The sequence below is a fragment of the Astyanax mexicanus genome, chromosome 1, assembly GCF_023375975.1.
Source record: "Astyanax mexicanus isolate ESR-SI-001 chromosome 1, AstMex3_surface, whole genome shotgun sequence".
Taxonomy (NCBI): domain Eukaryota; kingdom Metazoa; phylum Chordata; class Actinopteri; order Characiformes; family Acestrorhamphidae; genus Astyanax; species Astyanax mexicanus.
In genome coordinates, this window is record NC_064408.1 from 30,912,824 (window position 1) to 30,928,536 (window position 15,713).

General features: G+C 35.6%; 1 protein-coding gene across 1 annotated transcript in view; it reads right to left on the minus strand.

The window, feature by feature from the left end:
- ttll11 (tubulin tyrosine ligase-like family, member 11) overlaps positions 1 to 15,461 on the minus strand; it is a 39,286-nt gene extending 23,825 nt beyond the window's left edge. The window contains exons 1-3 of the mRNA XM_007260392.3: positions 12,652 to 15,461; positions 4,464 to 4,563; positions 1,890 to 2,023 (exon numbers count right to left, since the gene is read on the minus strand). Of these exons, the coding sequence (XP_007260454.3) occupies positions 1,890 to 2,023; positions 4,464 to 4,563; positions 12,652 to 13,140 (723 nt within the window). The 5' untranslated portion in view covers positions 13,141 to 15,461. The remainder of the gene's footprint in view (positions 1 to 1,889; positions 2,024 to 4,463; positions 4,564 to 12,651) is intronic.
- Between the last annotated feature and the right edge of the window lie 252 nt (positions 15,462 to 15,713).

Genomic DNA, 15,713 nt, shown 5'->3' on the forward strand with positions numbered 1-15,713 from the left:
TTTTGTCTAATTCAGTTGATTTTATGTCTCTATAGAAACTCTTATCACTTAACCTGCAGCAAACTCACTTCAAAAGAACTCTACTGCCCTCTACAGCAACTACAACCACATACATACACACTTCACAAACAAGCACAACAGGACTGGAGTAGAAATTATATACAGTACATATACAGGTACATAAAGGTACTATATACTGTACATTTACAAGTACATGTTTAAGCTAACCAACCTGAAGATTAAGTACCTTGTTCTAAATCCCTAAAGCAGTGTGTATGTCATGTAGAGGGGGCTTAGGAACAGGGTAAATCCCATATCTGCTAGATCTTGTAACATACTTGTCATTCACAATTAGCAAGTGCTGCCAGTTAAACTGCTTAGCCAGGTTTTACTGTGATTCTGCCTGTGCCGATCACGAGCACGCAAACCTCTGCTAGGTCAAAACAAAGAAATGGCCTCTGAATCCATCAGCCTGAGCAGTTTAACATTTAGCATGCCATATACCACAAATACTTCTAGGAAGGACAGTTAAGAGACTGTAAGACATGTACTGCAATCTTCCTGATGACCACAAAATCCCAGAACGCAGAACAAAGTGCTTCACAATATATGATTTTAATCTGACTAACAAAAAATAAAATGTAAAGCAAAAAAGGGAACTAAGGTATGAAAAAAATACTATAATACTAAAATAAACTTTACATTTCTACACAACACCAACCTACATAAATGTGTTTCAGTTCATTTTTAAAACTAGTAATGTTGGGTGCCTGACAAATATCTATATAAAGTGTTCCAGGGATTTGGTGCACAGTGATTTTTAGTATTTTTTGTACCTTTGTTTATGGAGTTATGTTAGCAAGCTAACATTTGATTACCTCAACACACGATTTCAACCATATTCTATCAGTCATTTAGAGATGTGCGGCTTACCCGGCTAAAATGGCTAACCCATTTAGATCTTTAAAAAACAATAAAAGTATCTTAAAATGAATTACAAAAAAAACAGATAGCCAGTGTAATTATGGTAGAATGGGTGTAAAGCACTCATCTTAATGTAAATGCTAGTAAATGCTAGCTCACTATGCTGATGCTATTGATGTTTCGGCAGTCCAATGAACAAAGGTATGGTCCTGTTTTCAAAAATAAATATTTACTAAATAAAAGAAAGCTGTTTTTGTAATATGCTTCACTTCTGATTTGAATTATGCTAAATTTCTGATTCCTGATTGTGAATTCGCACATTTCGCACATTTATGAAGAAATCTTTTTAATATAAATAATAAATATAATATAATATAATATATATATATATATATATATATATATATATATATATATATATTATAATCTATATATAATATAAATAATAAATAAATAAAAAGTGATACTTAGTGTACTCAGTGTACACATTTGTATACAATACCATGGTGAAAACAAGTGTAAAATAAAATAATATTACAATTTCAGGATATTTTAGCGATAACCATAACTAGTTTGAGTTTGAAACGGTTTTCACAGTCTTACACTTTTTCAGTGTTTTTGGTGTGTTTATTGTAAAAACTCATATCGATTTTAAAAACATGATTAATCGAACAGCCCTAGTAGAAGGTAAGTATATCTAATAAGAGATTTTATTGTACCAATAATGCTTTATTTGGTAATTCCTCTGGCCACAAACCCTGTACACATTACTGAGATTAGTACTATATGTATTATGATAATACTATATGTATTATTACTATATGTAACAAAAAGCATTTAAGAACCCTATATAACATTCATTTTAGCTAGATGTCAAATCAAATAATTATAATATGATTTAGTGTAGTACTTCTCCCTAACAGTATGATCCTGTTTTAATGTTTTTTTTCCAGGTGATTCAGTACCTGAGTGGAGAAGAGCTGATACTCGTCAGGCAGTATCCACGAGCGCGGGTAGAAGTTGTACTCCTCCGGGAACAGCTCCTGCATGGTGCGCACTGCACGACTTAAGTTGATCTTACGCAACATCTCTATCATTCCTAAAATTGAGGAAAGAAACTGTGATGTGAAGTTCAGCTGTAACTTTTTAACAGAAAATGTAGATGATTGGCTGCTGCATTCCATGGGGTCAGTGAACCTGCTTTAGTTTTGTTTAGGAACAGGGAGATTAAAGTAACTTCAAATCTAGTAAACAGAGGTATACTTTTCTGCAATATATATAGTATACTGTTTAAGACATAAACTACATGGCTAGAAAAGTAGTATGCATTTCAGTTTCTCTGGAAGACATTTATAGCCAGCACCCAAAAATACAAGAATATACAGCTCTGGAAAATAATTAAGAGTTTCTCAGATTTTTCTATCTATAGGTATATGTTGAACATTGAACATTGTTGTTTTATTCTATAAACTACAGACAACATTTCTCTCAAATTCCAAATAAAAATATTGTCATTTACAGCATTTATCTGCAGAAAATAAGAAATGGCTGAAATAACAAAAAAGATGCAGAGCTTTCAGACCTCAAATAATTGCAAAGGAAACAAGTTCATATTCATAACGATTTAAGAGTTCAGAAATCAATATTTGGTGGAATAACCCTGGTTCCTAATCACAATTTTTATACAGCTTGGCATGTTCTCCTCCACCAGTCTTACACACTGCTTTTGGATAACTTGGATATGCCACTCATGATGCAAAAATTCAAGCAGTTCAGCTTGGTTTGATGGCTTGTGATCATCCATCTTCCTCTTAATTGTATTCCAGAGGTTTTTAATTTGGTAAAATCAAAGAAAATCATCATTTTTAAGTGGTCTCTTATTTTTTCCAAAACCGTATATAGCATTATAACGGTTATTTTTGACATCCAGCATTTTTCTGTTTAAGGTGTTATTGTTATTTATTTATAGTTAGGCATGTTACATTTAGTCAAAAACTCTAAATCATATTTTTAAGAAGTTAATAAACCATGAAGGTGACATAGCTTGTATTTGTTCTATATTAATTATGCACATCAGTTCCGACACCCACCAAAATTGAATATGTGCTACACGGATATCAGTGGGCTGACAGGTTACTGATTACAGGGTTGTGTGTTCAATACTCAGGTTTGCTAAGCTGCCACTGTCGGACACTTCAGCAACACTCTTAACTCCAGGGCTACTGAAGCGCTATCTAAGGTAGACTATGTGAATAGAAGAATTCCATTGTACTGTCCATATATTAATATATAATTAAGGTGCTTAAAATACACAAACATATATTAAGTGAAGACAACATTGATGGAGGCATCACTTTATATTATTTTTGTTTATGTAACGTAATTATTTCTCTGTGCATTGGTTTTGTGCACAATTGTTTGCTTCAGTTTTAATGTTGTCTAGGTCAAAAAAAATAATCAAAGTATGAACTCAAATGAACTTATTGGCCAACAATAAAAAAGTGTCTGGTTTTGTTTGAATGCATAAGCCCCTTTTAAGAAAATCTAGAGGAAAAAAAGCTTAAAACCAGTCCATGTTGAATAGTTTTAACTTTAAACTTTGCAAACGGAAAGTAATAATTCAAAGATTTCCTAGAAATATATATTACAAGCAACTAATGATTATTGGCAAGATTACATTTCTGACTAAATATATATCCTTCAATTAATTAACAAGTTTAAAACATTTGTATGCTTGAAAGCAGTTGTTGTTCAATTTTATGATCAGTGTTGTATTTACACATCCAGTTATTAGATCAACCTTTATGTGTATATATAAAATCTATTTTGGTATGTACATTTAGAACTTAAACGATACATTTTATTTAAAATTAATTAGTAAAAAAAGAATTGTAGCAATGACTGGAAATGCATAAATGAGATTTGAAGATTTTTCCTGAATTTATGAATGTAAATCCACGTACGTTCCTGGACATTCCCTAGATGAGTTGGCAAGGAATGGTCCAAATGTGATGTGGATCATTAAAACTGGAGGTAAACTACAATAGCAGTTCAAGGTTATTGTTACTGACACTGGGAGGAAAGAAAGGCACTGTAGTAATGAGCTTCAATAAGCTTTTGTCAGTGGTGTTCTGGAAACAGCCATTATATCAGTGCAGTGAGTTCCATCTATAATTCAAGACCTCAGTAGGTCTCACTGAGTGAGGATAATTTTCCAGACAAATAATCCCCTCCCTTATGGCCAAAAAATGCAACCTGAGTATTAAAACTTTCAGAACTCAGACATATTTTAAGAGTTGTCCTAACATTTATACTAAGAGGTCTAATATATGTTTAATGATAACGTAGCAAATTTATAACAATTTATAACAATTGCCTTTATAACAATTGAGGCTTATTGGAACACACCTTCTGTAATATTTATATAGAACATATGAATTTCATTTGTTTTGGTTTGTGGGGTAATGTAGAAACAGATATGAGTCAATGTATTTAAGAAATAAGTGTGAAACAACTGATTAACAAACTATATGGCTTACCTGGGAACTTGTTGACCTGTCCTGAAACAATGTTTTCATTGTCATGGAAGGAGACACCATGCCAGTAAATGTCACAGGCTGTCCGTCTGCCCATTGGAAACTGGAAGAAAGAGGAAAGAAAAGGAAATTAACAGCAGTGAAATTAAAATGTGTTCTCTTTTTTAAATCGCATTACACTGAGAGGCTTATACACAAGTACTGACTTTTAGGTACACCTAAACTATGAGGTACAGTCCATTCCTGCTTGGTTTGAGAATGGTCCAACACCCAGACATACACAGCCAAACATTCATACTGTGGTCAGAAACTGACCACTGGTGTAATGCTAAAGATTCTGATACACTTATTAATAAGGAACTACCATGACAGTGTCTCTCACGTGCTGAGAATCATCCACTACACAAATAATATCTGGTCGGTGGTGGTCTTATGGTGGGTTCTTTTCACTGATCTATGGGGTAGAAGGTGGCTTATACCATGTGCAGCAAGTCTGAATATATACATTATACAACTGTTCAAATGCTATATTTCCGCTTACACATAATAATGATAATTAATTGCATAATATGTCAAATAATAGAAAGTACACTATATCTAAATGTTTGTGGACACCCCTTCTAATAAATATGTTAAGTTACTTTAGGTTGCAACCATTGCTGGCACAGATATGCAAAACAACATGTATAGTCCATGCAGAGAAGTAACTTCAATATTGCCAGTTACATTTACTTAGTGAGTAGAGCTCATTAATGTGAATTACCAGTAATATTAATTGTTTATGAACAGTTCTTTTTTTTTTATGTGGGAAATTTCTTTTTTGTATAGTCTAATTCATACCTCAATATACTTAATATTTAAAAGTAGTTTCTTTAAAAAGTTGTAACTGCATTATTATGCCATTATAATAGCCCAATATTGGTGGTCCTTGTGTCACCAAAAGCATCACTGCTTGGTATAAATTGGTATAAATTATTCTGGCTTTTCACTTTGTCGGCAGAATGATATAATTTATTGGTGTCCAAAAACAGGCCCATTGCCAACAGAACAGAACTCTCTTGAGAAGATAAACATGAACCTCTGATCCCTATTCTAACTGCCTGCTCTTATTGGTGAATGCAATCAGATCCTTACAAAAGTAGACTCAGTTACTCCAACAAAAGCAGAATAAACTCTTTTTTTTATTATTAACCTTGATTTTAGAAGAAACAATTAATGAACAGGCGTCCCAATACTTTTGTCCATTAACTGTGTGTACAAAAATGAACGTTTTGCAGAAAACTCTGAAAACAGTCCAGGCTGTATTGATAAAAGCTATGTTGTAGCGAGTATGTAAGATTACGTGGCTGAGCAGGATTCTCAGAGGATTATGTCACTGTTTAACAGGCTAATAGAGACTGAAGCAGTGTTCCTATATTAGGCACCTGGCACCAAGGAAAGTAGGATCTGTGATCAGATTAGGAATGTGTGCCGAGTGTGTGCGTGTATGTGTATGAGTGTATTTATATTTCGTGAGGTCCCTTAGAAACACGCACACACGCACGCCGTCACGCATACCCTGAACTCATTGCCCAGTAAAGCCCACCAGGAACACCCACATCAGTATGCAGTGAGACGAATAAGTGTGAGCATATCAAATATCAAACATTCAAACAAATAAAACTAATCACGATACTAATAATTAATTAATTACTCTTCATTAATTCATCAACTGTTCTGGCCAGGGTCGCTGTGGGTCTAAAGCCTACTCGGGCAGGAATCACTGAGGGGAATACGTCCTAAACAGGGTGCCAATCATACAATATAATTAAGAAAATAAAGTACAGCAAGTTTTATGTAATGCTACAAATGTGTTAATAAGCAGACTTTTCTATGTTAATTATATAGGTAATGTACTTTTATAGTAATATAGAGTAATATAATGATTATTTTTTATAATAAATCAAAAATACAAAAAAAAAGTTTTTATTCCTGTTGCATTGTTTTACTACTGTTTTCTCCAAATTTCACCTCTGGTTTCTGATAAATAAATAATCAAATATTAGGTAAAATACCTAAGCCAATGACTTTGTTAATAATAATAAAATTAATAATAATAATAATAATAATAATAATAATAGTAAGCAGTGGTGCAATAGATTACAAAACTCATGGTCCATGTCAGATTACAGTTTTTGACTTGCTTCTCTTTCTGATCAGCCAAAAATGGGGAGACAAATGTGACAATCATTTTAGCTTTCAGTTTTAGTTTTAAGCATTTTGCATTAGTGAATTTTACTTCAACAGTCTGTGTGTTTTTTTGCTTGTATTAGTGGTTAATTATGACACAGTCTGTTCATTTGTATTAGTAAATTTTATTATAGCAGTTTTACTTTGACACAGTCTCTCTGTTTTTTTGTTTGTATTAGTGGTTTATTATGACAAAGTATGTTCATTTAAATTAGTGAATTTTATTAATATATAATCTGTTTGTTAGTTTGTATTAGTCCCTTATTTGGAACTGGTCTTTTTTTTTTGTTTGTATTGAGTATTTGTCTTTGATGTGGTCTGTCTTTTGTATTAATGACTTATTTTTACACATTCTGTTTGTTCATTTCTATTAGTGACAGTCTCTGTTTATTTGTGTAACTGTTTTGGTTAAACTGTAACAATAAATCCACTTTTTCACTACTGCCACACAATTCTGATACATTCAGTGCATTTCTACTCATTACTAAACTAAACAATAAACAATGCACAAATTCTAAATTCAATTTAATAAACTTATATACCTATATTAGAATCAACAAGGAAGCATCAGAAGATATTTTTTTAATTATAACAATACACAAAATATAATAATCCCAGTACAACACACTGTGAAAAATTGTGTGACTTATTCAGACATAATCAGACTTATTCTGAGGAACAACTAGATATGCATCATCAGCCTAAATTATGATTTAACTACTCTTGTATGATCTCTCTTCTAGGAGAGGTAAACTAAAGAACAACTGTTACAGCAAAGCAGACTATACCATGATGTGGAGTACATGAATGAGGAAGCCCCTCAGTCAGTTCTTCTGGTGTAACCCAGTGAATGAGGTCACGGGTCTTCCAGCCAATTACCATTATCCTGACCTAATTGGTATCACTTGGCAAAGTTTAGCAGGTCAACCAGGACACGTGAGACTGACATGAAATAAATGACTAAAAGGACTAATGTTTCTTAGCTTCAGTTGAGACACTCTCTATATATTCATAGATTAATTTAACACTTTATTTATGACAACATTATACCACAGAGCAAATTAATCCATCAGTTATTCTGACAATCAAATAGAAATGGCTTATCAGTTTTGGGTCAATATCAGCAGAAAATGTTAGCTGTTGTTGTTCAGTACTTATGCTTGGTATGTGTTTACTACCCCTTCACATGCTAGCATTTTTCCAGCTGAAACATTAAGCTGTAAAGAACTAGCTAGCTATGTTATTAGCATTAAGGTTAGCTAGCTGAGGCAGCCAGGCTTAGCCTTAGCATTTGTTTACAAAAAGGCTGGCTGTTTTTCTCTGTGTAAATTTCACTTACATGTGACTTAAGCATGGACAATCATTACATTTATGATTACAGTAGCTCTGTTTAGTTAAATATTTGACAAAAAAATACTGCTTAGGTAAATATGGATATAAACAAAATTGCACTGCTGAGGTACAGCAGCTAAATGTGTGACTGGAGAAGTTAGCTACACTGAAGTAAACTTTTAATTAGAAAAGTAGCACTGGTGAAGATTAATTATTGATCTTTTAATAGTAGCACTGGTGAGGTAAATGTTATGCGCTTTGTTGGTTATGCCTGCTGAAATAAAAAAAAGTGCTCAATTAAAAGGTGTATATTGTACTTTTGTAAATGTTTGTTCTTTGAAAAGCAAGGCAAAAATAAATTTAGTCTATGTATTTAAATGTAAAATGAGATGCAAGCCTTTTACATAACAGCGACAATGTTCAACCTAAATATCAGAGAAAATCCTGGCATTTTAGAAGATATAAAAAAAATGCAGGTTAGGGGGTCAATAATAAATGAGTGAAACAGGACTTTTAAGGTAGAAAGGTAGAAAGAAGCCATTCAGAGATGCAGGTATCCCAAAACTTTTGTCCACATATGTATGTGAAAATGTTTATAGATTAAATTTAGATTACTTTAAACAGTTTCAACACAAGGAAGATTAAAGCTAAAGAGTTTTTTTTTAATAATAAATAAAATGTCATATCGGTCATGCTCAAAAAAAAAAAAAAAAAAAGGATTTCACTGCACTGGACTTCACTTTAGCACTGAACTGTTTAAAGTTATCCAAGGGAAGTGGGGTAGGAATGGACTGAGATTATCCTAGATTATGCTTAATCATTTCCTACCTAAACATGACCAAGTGCCTAAAGTGAGCAGGCTACAGATTTACCAATGCTGAACAAGTGCTGCGACATGACTATGACACATCAAAAGCAAACCGTAGTCATCTTTATTTTTAAACTTAGCCCTCAATTAGACAAAGGAATATAGGCAGATAGATCTATTTTAACATCTGCACTCTCTCAATAAGCACAAGCACATCTTCACATCAGCACAAACGATAACGTGTTAAATGATGGGACTAATAAAGAGCTTTATTAGAGCTTTGATTCAGACAGGCACTCATCTTTGTGGCTGCCTTGCTGTGCTCATGCCTTTTGCCGAGGGCTGAAACACTATGGGTGGTTCCTGGACACAGATTAAGTTAAATCTTGGATTAATTACACTGTCAGTGGGGATCCTCCACTGAAAATACCTTAAGTTGAGGACTAGGCTCAGCCTCAGAAACTGTCCCTTAGGCTTGGAAAGAGCTTCCTTTAGTAAGACAAACATTGTATATTGGCCACTCGGGCTTGTCAGCATGTCTTGAAACTCCCATGTAAAAAAGGGGAAAGATATATATACTATTTTTTTTATGATTGGGCTTCCTCTGTGTTCATTTTATTTTCCAATTAAAGGAAAAATTACAACACTGAATGTCCAGCCTCATTTACTTTCAATCGTAATGTCATGTCTAGTTTTAGTATATATAGTTTTAGTATAAATCTTTCCCTTTGTTTAGACAAAAGGGTATCAAGATAGGCTGGTGCTGTTATTGTATGTTAAAGCTGTTAAAATATATGATGAGCTGCAATTTCCTACTCATCCTCTATAAAAAAAAACAGAGCAATGTTTCCCCCCACAAGGGCCTTTTTTTTCGCTGATGCACTCTGTCACTATTAAAAAAGTATCCTGCTTTTGTTGGAGTAACTGTCTATTTTATCCAGTAAGGGTTTCTACAAGATATAAAGCACTGATGTGAGGACTTGATTGCATTTAGTGACAAAAGCATTAGTTGCTAATGTCCCCAATGCATCCCAGTGATTACCATCATCATTTTAGAGAACACAGTTCTACAGCACCACAGCTCAATAATTGGCTAGGGGGTCTCTTATTTTAATATACAGAACTTACAATGCTTGCTTATGTTGCAAAAGCATTAGTTTCTCAACATTAAGTTATTGATTCATCCAGGATAAGAACTGGATGCTGTATCAGAGCATAAGAATTCTGATACCTCTGAATCTGTGAAAAGCTTTTACTCGGTAGATGTTCACCATAATTACAATTATGTCCCTTACAAAAAAATGTGTTGAACCAAAGATCAAGAGAGAAAGTAACACAACAAAGTTTGACATAGCAGTATTAAAGGGCATTTTGTTTAACTGTCATTGTCAGCATCATTAACCAAGATTGTATCCTAGCCATGACTTTGCTATTGGTGACTGAGAAAGGACAAAAGGTGAAGCGACAACGTTTAATTTGAAACCTAAGCCTTACGAGAAAGGGCCTAATGTTACAATGGCTCTTAATGCACGAGTGGACACAGAGCCGAGGTGATGACATTCTTTCAGTGTGCACAAGGACGGTCCCACGCCAGGCAGCTGACACACAGCACGTAAGGTTGAGAGCACGGTTTTGTTGACAGCTAATTAATATATTAATGGTGGTAATGGGTTCGTTTTTAATACCATCTGACTCTCACAGGCATTGGAATGAAACCATATGCGAGCATGGTCAGGCTCTGCTGAGGGACAAGGCTTGAACTTGGTGATGTCTATCAAAAAATAAAAATATAAAATACAGAACATAAAAAGTGTGTGTGTCAGAAAATAATGCAGACAGTGCAGACAATTATGTACAGAGCAGCTACATTTCTCAACAGGCTAATCATAAATAAAAGATTAGTGTATTTCATGTGATGCTCACGCTAACACTGCAGTGCTGAGAATGGCCCACCACCCAAAGAAAACTTCCTCTGCAGTGATCCTACTGAAGACCCATTGAAGAAAAGAGTGAAATAGGAGAATATAGTATGCAGAGAAACAAAAAACTACATTCTGTAATTATACAACTACTAAGTGTTCCTATATGGCCACTGCAGCTGACAAATTTAACAGTTACAAAGAGGTGATAATAATATTAATACACACACCGTGACAGGCCAAAATGTTCAATAGGACAAAAGTATGTAACGTGATTGTGAAATGTTACCTCAGGGGGCTGCCTGGTAACTTTGAACAGTGGACAGTAAGCTGGTGGCAATGTAACATTAAATATTGAGTTTAAGCGATGGACGGGACATTTAATTTTTCTAAATCAGCAGTGGAACCTGTGCCAGGAGGACATCATAGAAGGCATTACCACCCACAGTGGACAATGCAGTGGATTGTAATGATCATGACCGGCAGTGAAAAAGTCACCAAAATATTCTTACGAAAATTTTGATTTGCCTGGGAGAGTAATGTAAAGCATGTAATATATGTAATGTGTTAGGTCAGAGAGCGGAGTGTGGATAACCTGTACCGTCTACTGACCTACAAGATAGTATTAGACATAGAATGCCCCTTATGATGCTAAACGCTGGAGTTTACTCTTCTGATAAATAGAAGCAGGAAAAGAGAAGACAAAGGAGAAAAATCAAGAATGACCTAGATGCAGTGGACTTCAATTTGTTAATACTGCTTTGTGTAAATGTAAGTAAAATTTAATTTAAAAAATGCTGTCACATTGCCCTATAAATATATGCAGTCTACAGCATACAATAGATTCATCAGAAAGTATTGGTTTAAAATATCTAGACACTAATATAATCCCTATATCATTGTATCTCTAAATAAAATAAAACAAATATGAGCTTAAATCAATTATTTTAAAGTTGTGTGCCCAGTGTTGGCCAATTGAAGCCAGCTGTAACAGCATACAATGAATATGTTAGCAGATATCAGTTCTGAAATATCAACCAAATCTAGGCAATTAAGGGATGCTGGTATAATTGATATAATTTTATTGTGCATTCCTAGTTGTACCTTTGTTTAATCTGTATCTCTTGGACCGTACATTCATACAATATCAAACTTTGCTACTATGGTGCTACTGTTCAAAATACTTGTGTGTTTCTAATTTACTGGGAGGCCAAGTCCTAAAACCTTTTAGTTACAGTTCTGCCCTCTATTCATAAATCTTCAGTGATGCCCCTTTTGAATTTCTACCTGTTAACATGCCTTGACCTATAATATGGGCTTTAGGTGTAGGTGATACAAAACCCTTCTTTTCTGCAGTAAAATAATAAAATAATTTACACTCTGAAACTTTTAGGGCTTTGAAATCTCCTACAGGACACTTGGAGAAGCTGCCTGGTTTCTCTCTACTTCACATAATAATTTCAGATCAGTAACAGGAATCAACCCAAATTCTGCATGTTTGAAAATAAACATAAAAACGGAAGAACTAATGAAGAACTAAATGTTTTGAGGACAATGTGGTTGATTTGTATTTAGGAAAATATTGATTTTAAAATAAAGTTCAGAAAAAATCTAATTTTACGATTGTAATCATTATATTTTGACAGTTACAGAGTTACTGGAATATTTTTCTATACTTTCTATTACAATTACAATTATAATTTTCATAAACGTTCCTTATCAAACATGAACACTTTTTTTGTAATGCTTAAATGGAAATCCTCAAGATTTAGTTGTGTAATGTTATGCAAAAATTTTGCTGAAATCCTGACCTGTTAAGGGGTTTTAAACAAAGTACTGCCGCTCTGCCCCTGGTAACATTTAATACTCGCAGTTCTCGAGTTGTGTTTTCTGCTCTCCTCACCTCCTTCCACTTCAGCTGTTTGATGCTGAGCTTCAGCGCCTCCAGGGATGTTTTGGCTTTGGATGTATCCACTGTGACAGATCTTCTCTTCTGCACGACTCTGCTCCCTTTCTCTTTCCCGTTCTCGCCTCTGTCCTCTTCTTTGCTGCCGTTTGTCTCCGTTTTCCCCTGCAGGATCTTCCCCGTTCCCTTTATCTGAAGCATCTGCTCGCTGCCTAGCCGGCTCAGTCCCTTACACTTGTCCCAGTCCTGCCTGACATTCGCGTTCGTGTCTCGGCTGCTCGCTTTGCCCCGGCTCTTGCTGCGGTTTCTCGGGTGAACCGAGGTCCTGGAGGTTTCCCTCCGGGCTGACCGGGACGGGGCCGGGGCGGTGGCAGGGAGCGCAGGGGCCGGTGGCGGGTCCGCCGGAGCTTCGCCGCCCGCATCCTCAGCCGGCGCCTTCATCTGCTCCTCGAGCTGCACTTTAACCTTCTCATAGTGCTCGCTCATAATGCCACGGGAGTGGTGGAGGTGGCTGTGGCGGTACCAGGCGGTGCATTAATCTCCTTAAACACGGACTGGCGCTTCAATATTCGGACTGTATAACTCTACACCAGTGCATTTAATGGGGTTGGTGTTAGTGTTAGTGAACCAACCCAACGCTAGCTTAGCTAACCCTAACTAACCAGCACGGTGCCAGCTGCTGAAGCTCGAAATGTCACAAACTGACATGTGTTCAGAGCTCAATAAATCTGCAGCATTAGCTAAATAGCATGAATCAATCTTGCCCACGAGTTGAGACAGCATAATTCCAGAAACCCCTAATTCAAAACTGCACGGACCAGCTGACAAAACGCCCCCATCATAGACCATCTAAGGAAGCTCCCAGCGTTAAATGACAGCTAGCTAACTAAGCTAGCTTTAAGGCTGGCTAGGGTTAAGGTTGGCTAACGAACTACACAGTCAGAGCTGGTTTATTATTGCGAGCCTTCCCACTTCCTATCTTCCAGTAAATAAATACTGCAAACCGCTAGAGGGAGCCCGCAAATGAGTCCTCAATGAATGGAAGTGAATGAGGCTAAAGCGCTAAAACTCAAAATAAATATATAAGCAGTTATTAAATACTTATTCAGGATATTCTTTTTAACCCTTTTACAGGCACTGGAACGTATACAGGCTACACGTGTATGTAATACAAAACCCTTTTTCTCTGCAGTAAAATTGGTTTTTCACATTCTAAAAACTTTGAAGGCTTTGAAATCTCCCACAGGACACTTGGTACAGCTGTCTGTTTTCTCTCTACTCCACTTCCAGATCAGTAACAGGAATTAACCCAAATTCTGCATGTTTGAAAATAGACGTAAAAACTAGACAAACATAACAAAAATAAAGGTTTGGAGGACATTAAATGTTTGATTTGTATAAAAAAAATATTGATTTTAAATTGAAGTTTAGGAACGTGCAAATTTTATGATTGTTATTTATTATATTTTTAAAGTTGCAGATTTACTTACATTTTTAAAAATAACTTCTATTACAATTACAATTGGAATTTGCAGTAACGTTTAAAAAAACAAATAAATGATCCTAATTGAACCATTACATGTTAGAGGTAAGGAACACCATTGCACTAAATATTGATAGAATAATTAGTTGTAAAGTTAGTAATGAAATATTCACACTGCTTGTTAGGACTTTTTTGGTTTCAGACATCTTTTGGATAATTTAAAATGCACCATGTCAATATGACCTGGGAACACCATTGCTGTTCCTGATAAATGAACATAACAGGAGGGTTAAATATAAATCTTTAAGATTTAGGTGTATAATATCAAGCAGGAAATTGACAAAAAATGCTGGCCTGTTAGGGGGTTAATTTCGAAAAGTGGAATATGTATACTGCTAAAAAGCAAAGAAATCCTATCCATACCCATTTCTATTTTTCTACAATAAGCAGGCTTTAAGTACTAAACTAGCATAATTTTATATTAAAATATTACAGTCCTGTTTTGTGTACAAAACAGCTTTCTTATATTTCCCCATAATTTAAACATAATTTAGGTCTGAAAGGGTTAAAGGCTTATAACTGGAGTTAAAGGTTTTTAAAAAATATATGTATGCCGTACGTTATGCAGTAACGTGTGATGTTCTCCTGTGTTACGGAAACGAGTTACATTTTCAGTATGAAAATGATTAAACATTTATGAACTCTGATTTTGCTCAGTTTCTCCATATGAACCCATTCATTCTGGACTCTATCTGGAGCGCCCTCTATTGGCCTGATACACCAGGAAGAGACTCTTAAGTAGGTATTCTCCTCTACAGACGCCTCTCATGTGTAGTTAGCGAACAAGCAGGTTAGATAGTTATTTAAAAAGCTGGGTAGCTATTTTTTCCCAGCGTGACAAGCCTTAAAAATGGCTCTATACAATGTATGTCGATTGTTCCTATTTTTAAAAAAAAAAGCTTATTTTTCCCCTTGGCCTGTATAAACAGTTACAAATAACACGAAAATTACAGCATTAAGCTAGCTAAGCAAGTTAACTCGCGTTAGCTAACTTGGCTATGTTAAATGTCAAAGTGCTGGAAGTGGGCTGAAGTCAGCGCCATGCCTCGTTAGCCGTTAGCTGGTAGTCTCCATAGTCTCCGCAGTCAGAGGACCGTTAGTCTTCTTTCCAGAGCAAGGAGCTGCTCTCTCGCTGCTTTACACACCCCGCCTTACTGTGAGGAGTCAGCTGGACAGAAGACCCTGTGCTGCACCAGGATTCACCTCCTATAACAGCCGCCGCATCCTGCAGAGCCCAGCCCCAGTCTAACAACAGCAGCAGCAGCAGCAGCAGAAGGCGGGGGGCCGCACGCATCCCCACTGTTTTGGTAGCGTTGACAAAGCAACGGACGGAATCCGCAGAGGCACATAACAGACAAAAACGCGTTTCATTTCTTGTGGGACAGACTCAGACATCCCAAGCTGCAAAAATGAATTTCAGGGAGATAAATCAGACCTGGACTTGGACCCTCTACACAAACCCCTCAGAGAGATAGATAGTCACAATAACTCACTTCAACATCCCTTTTGCAATTAT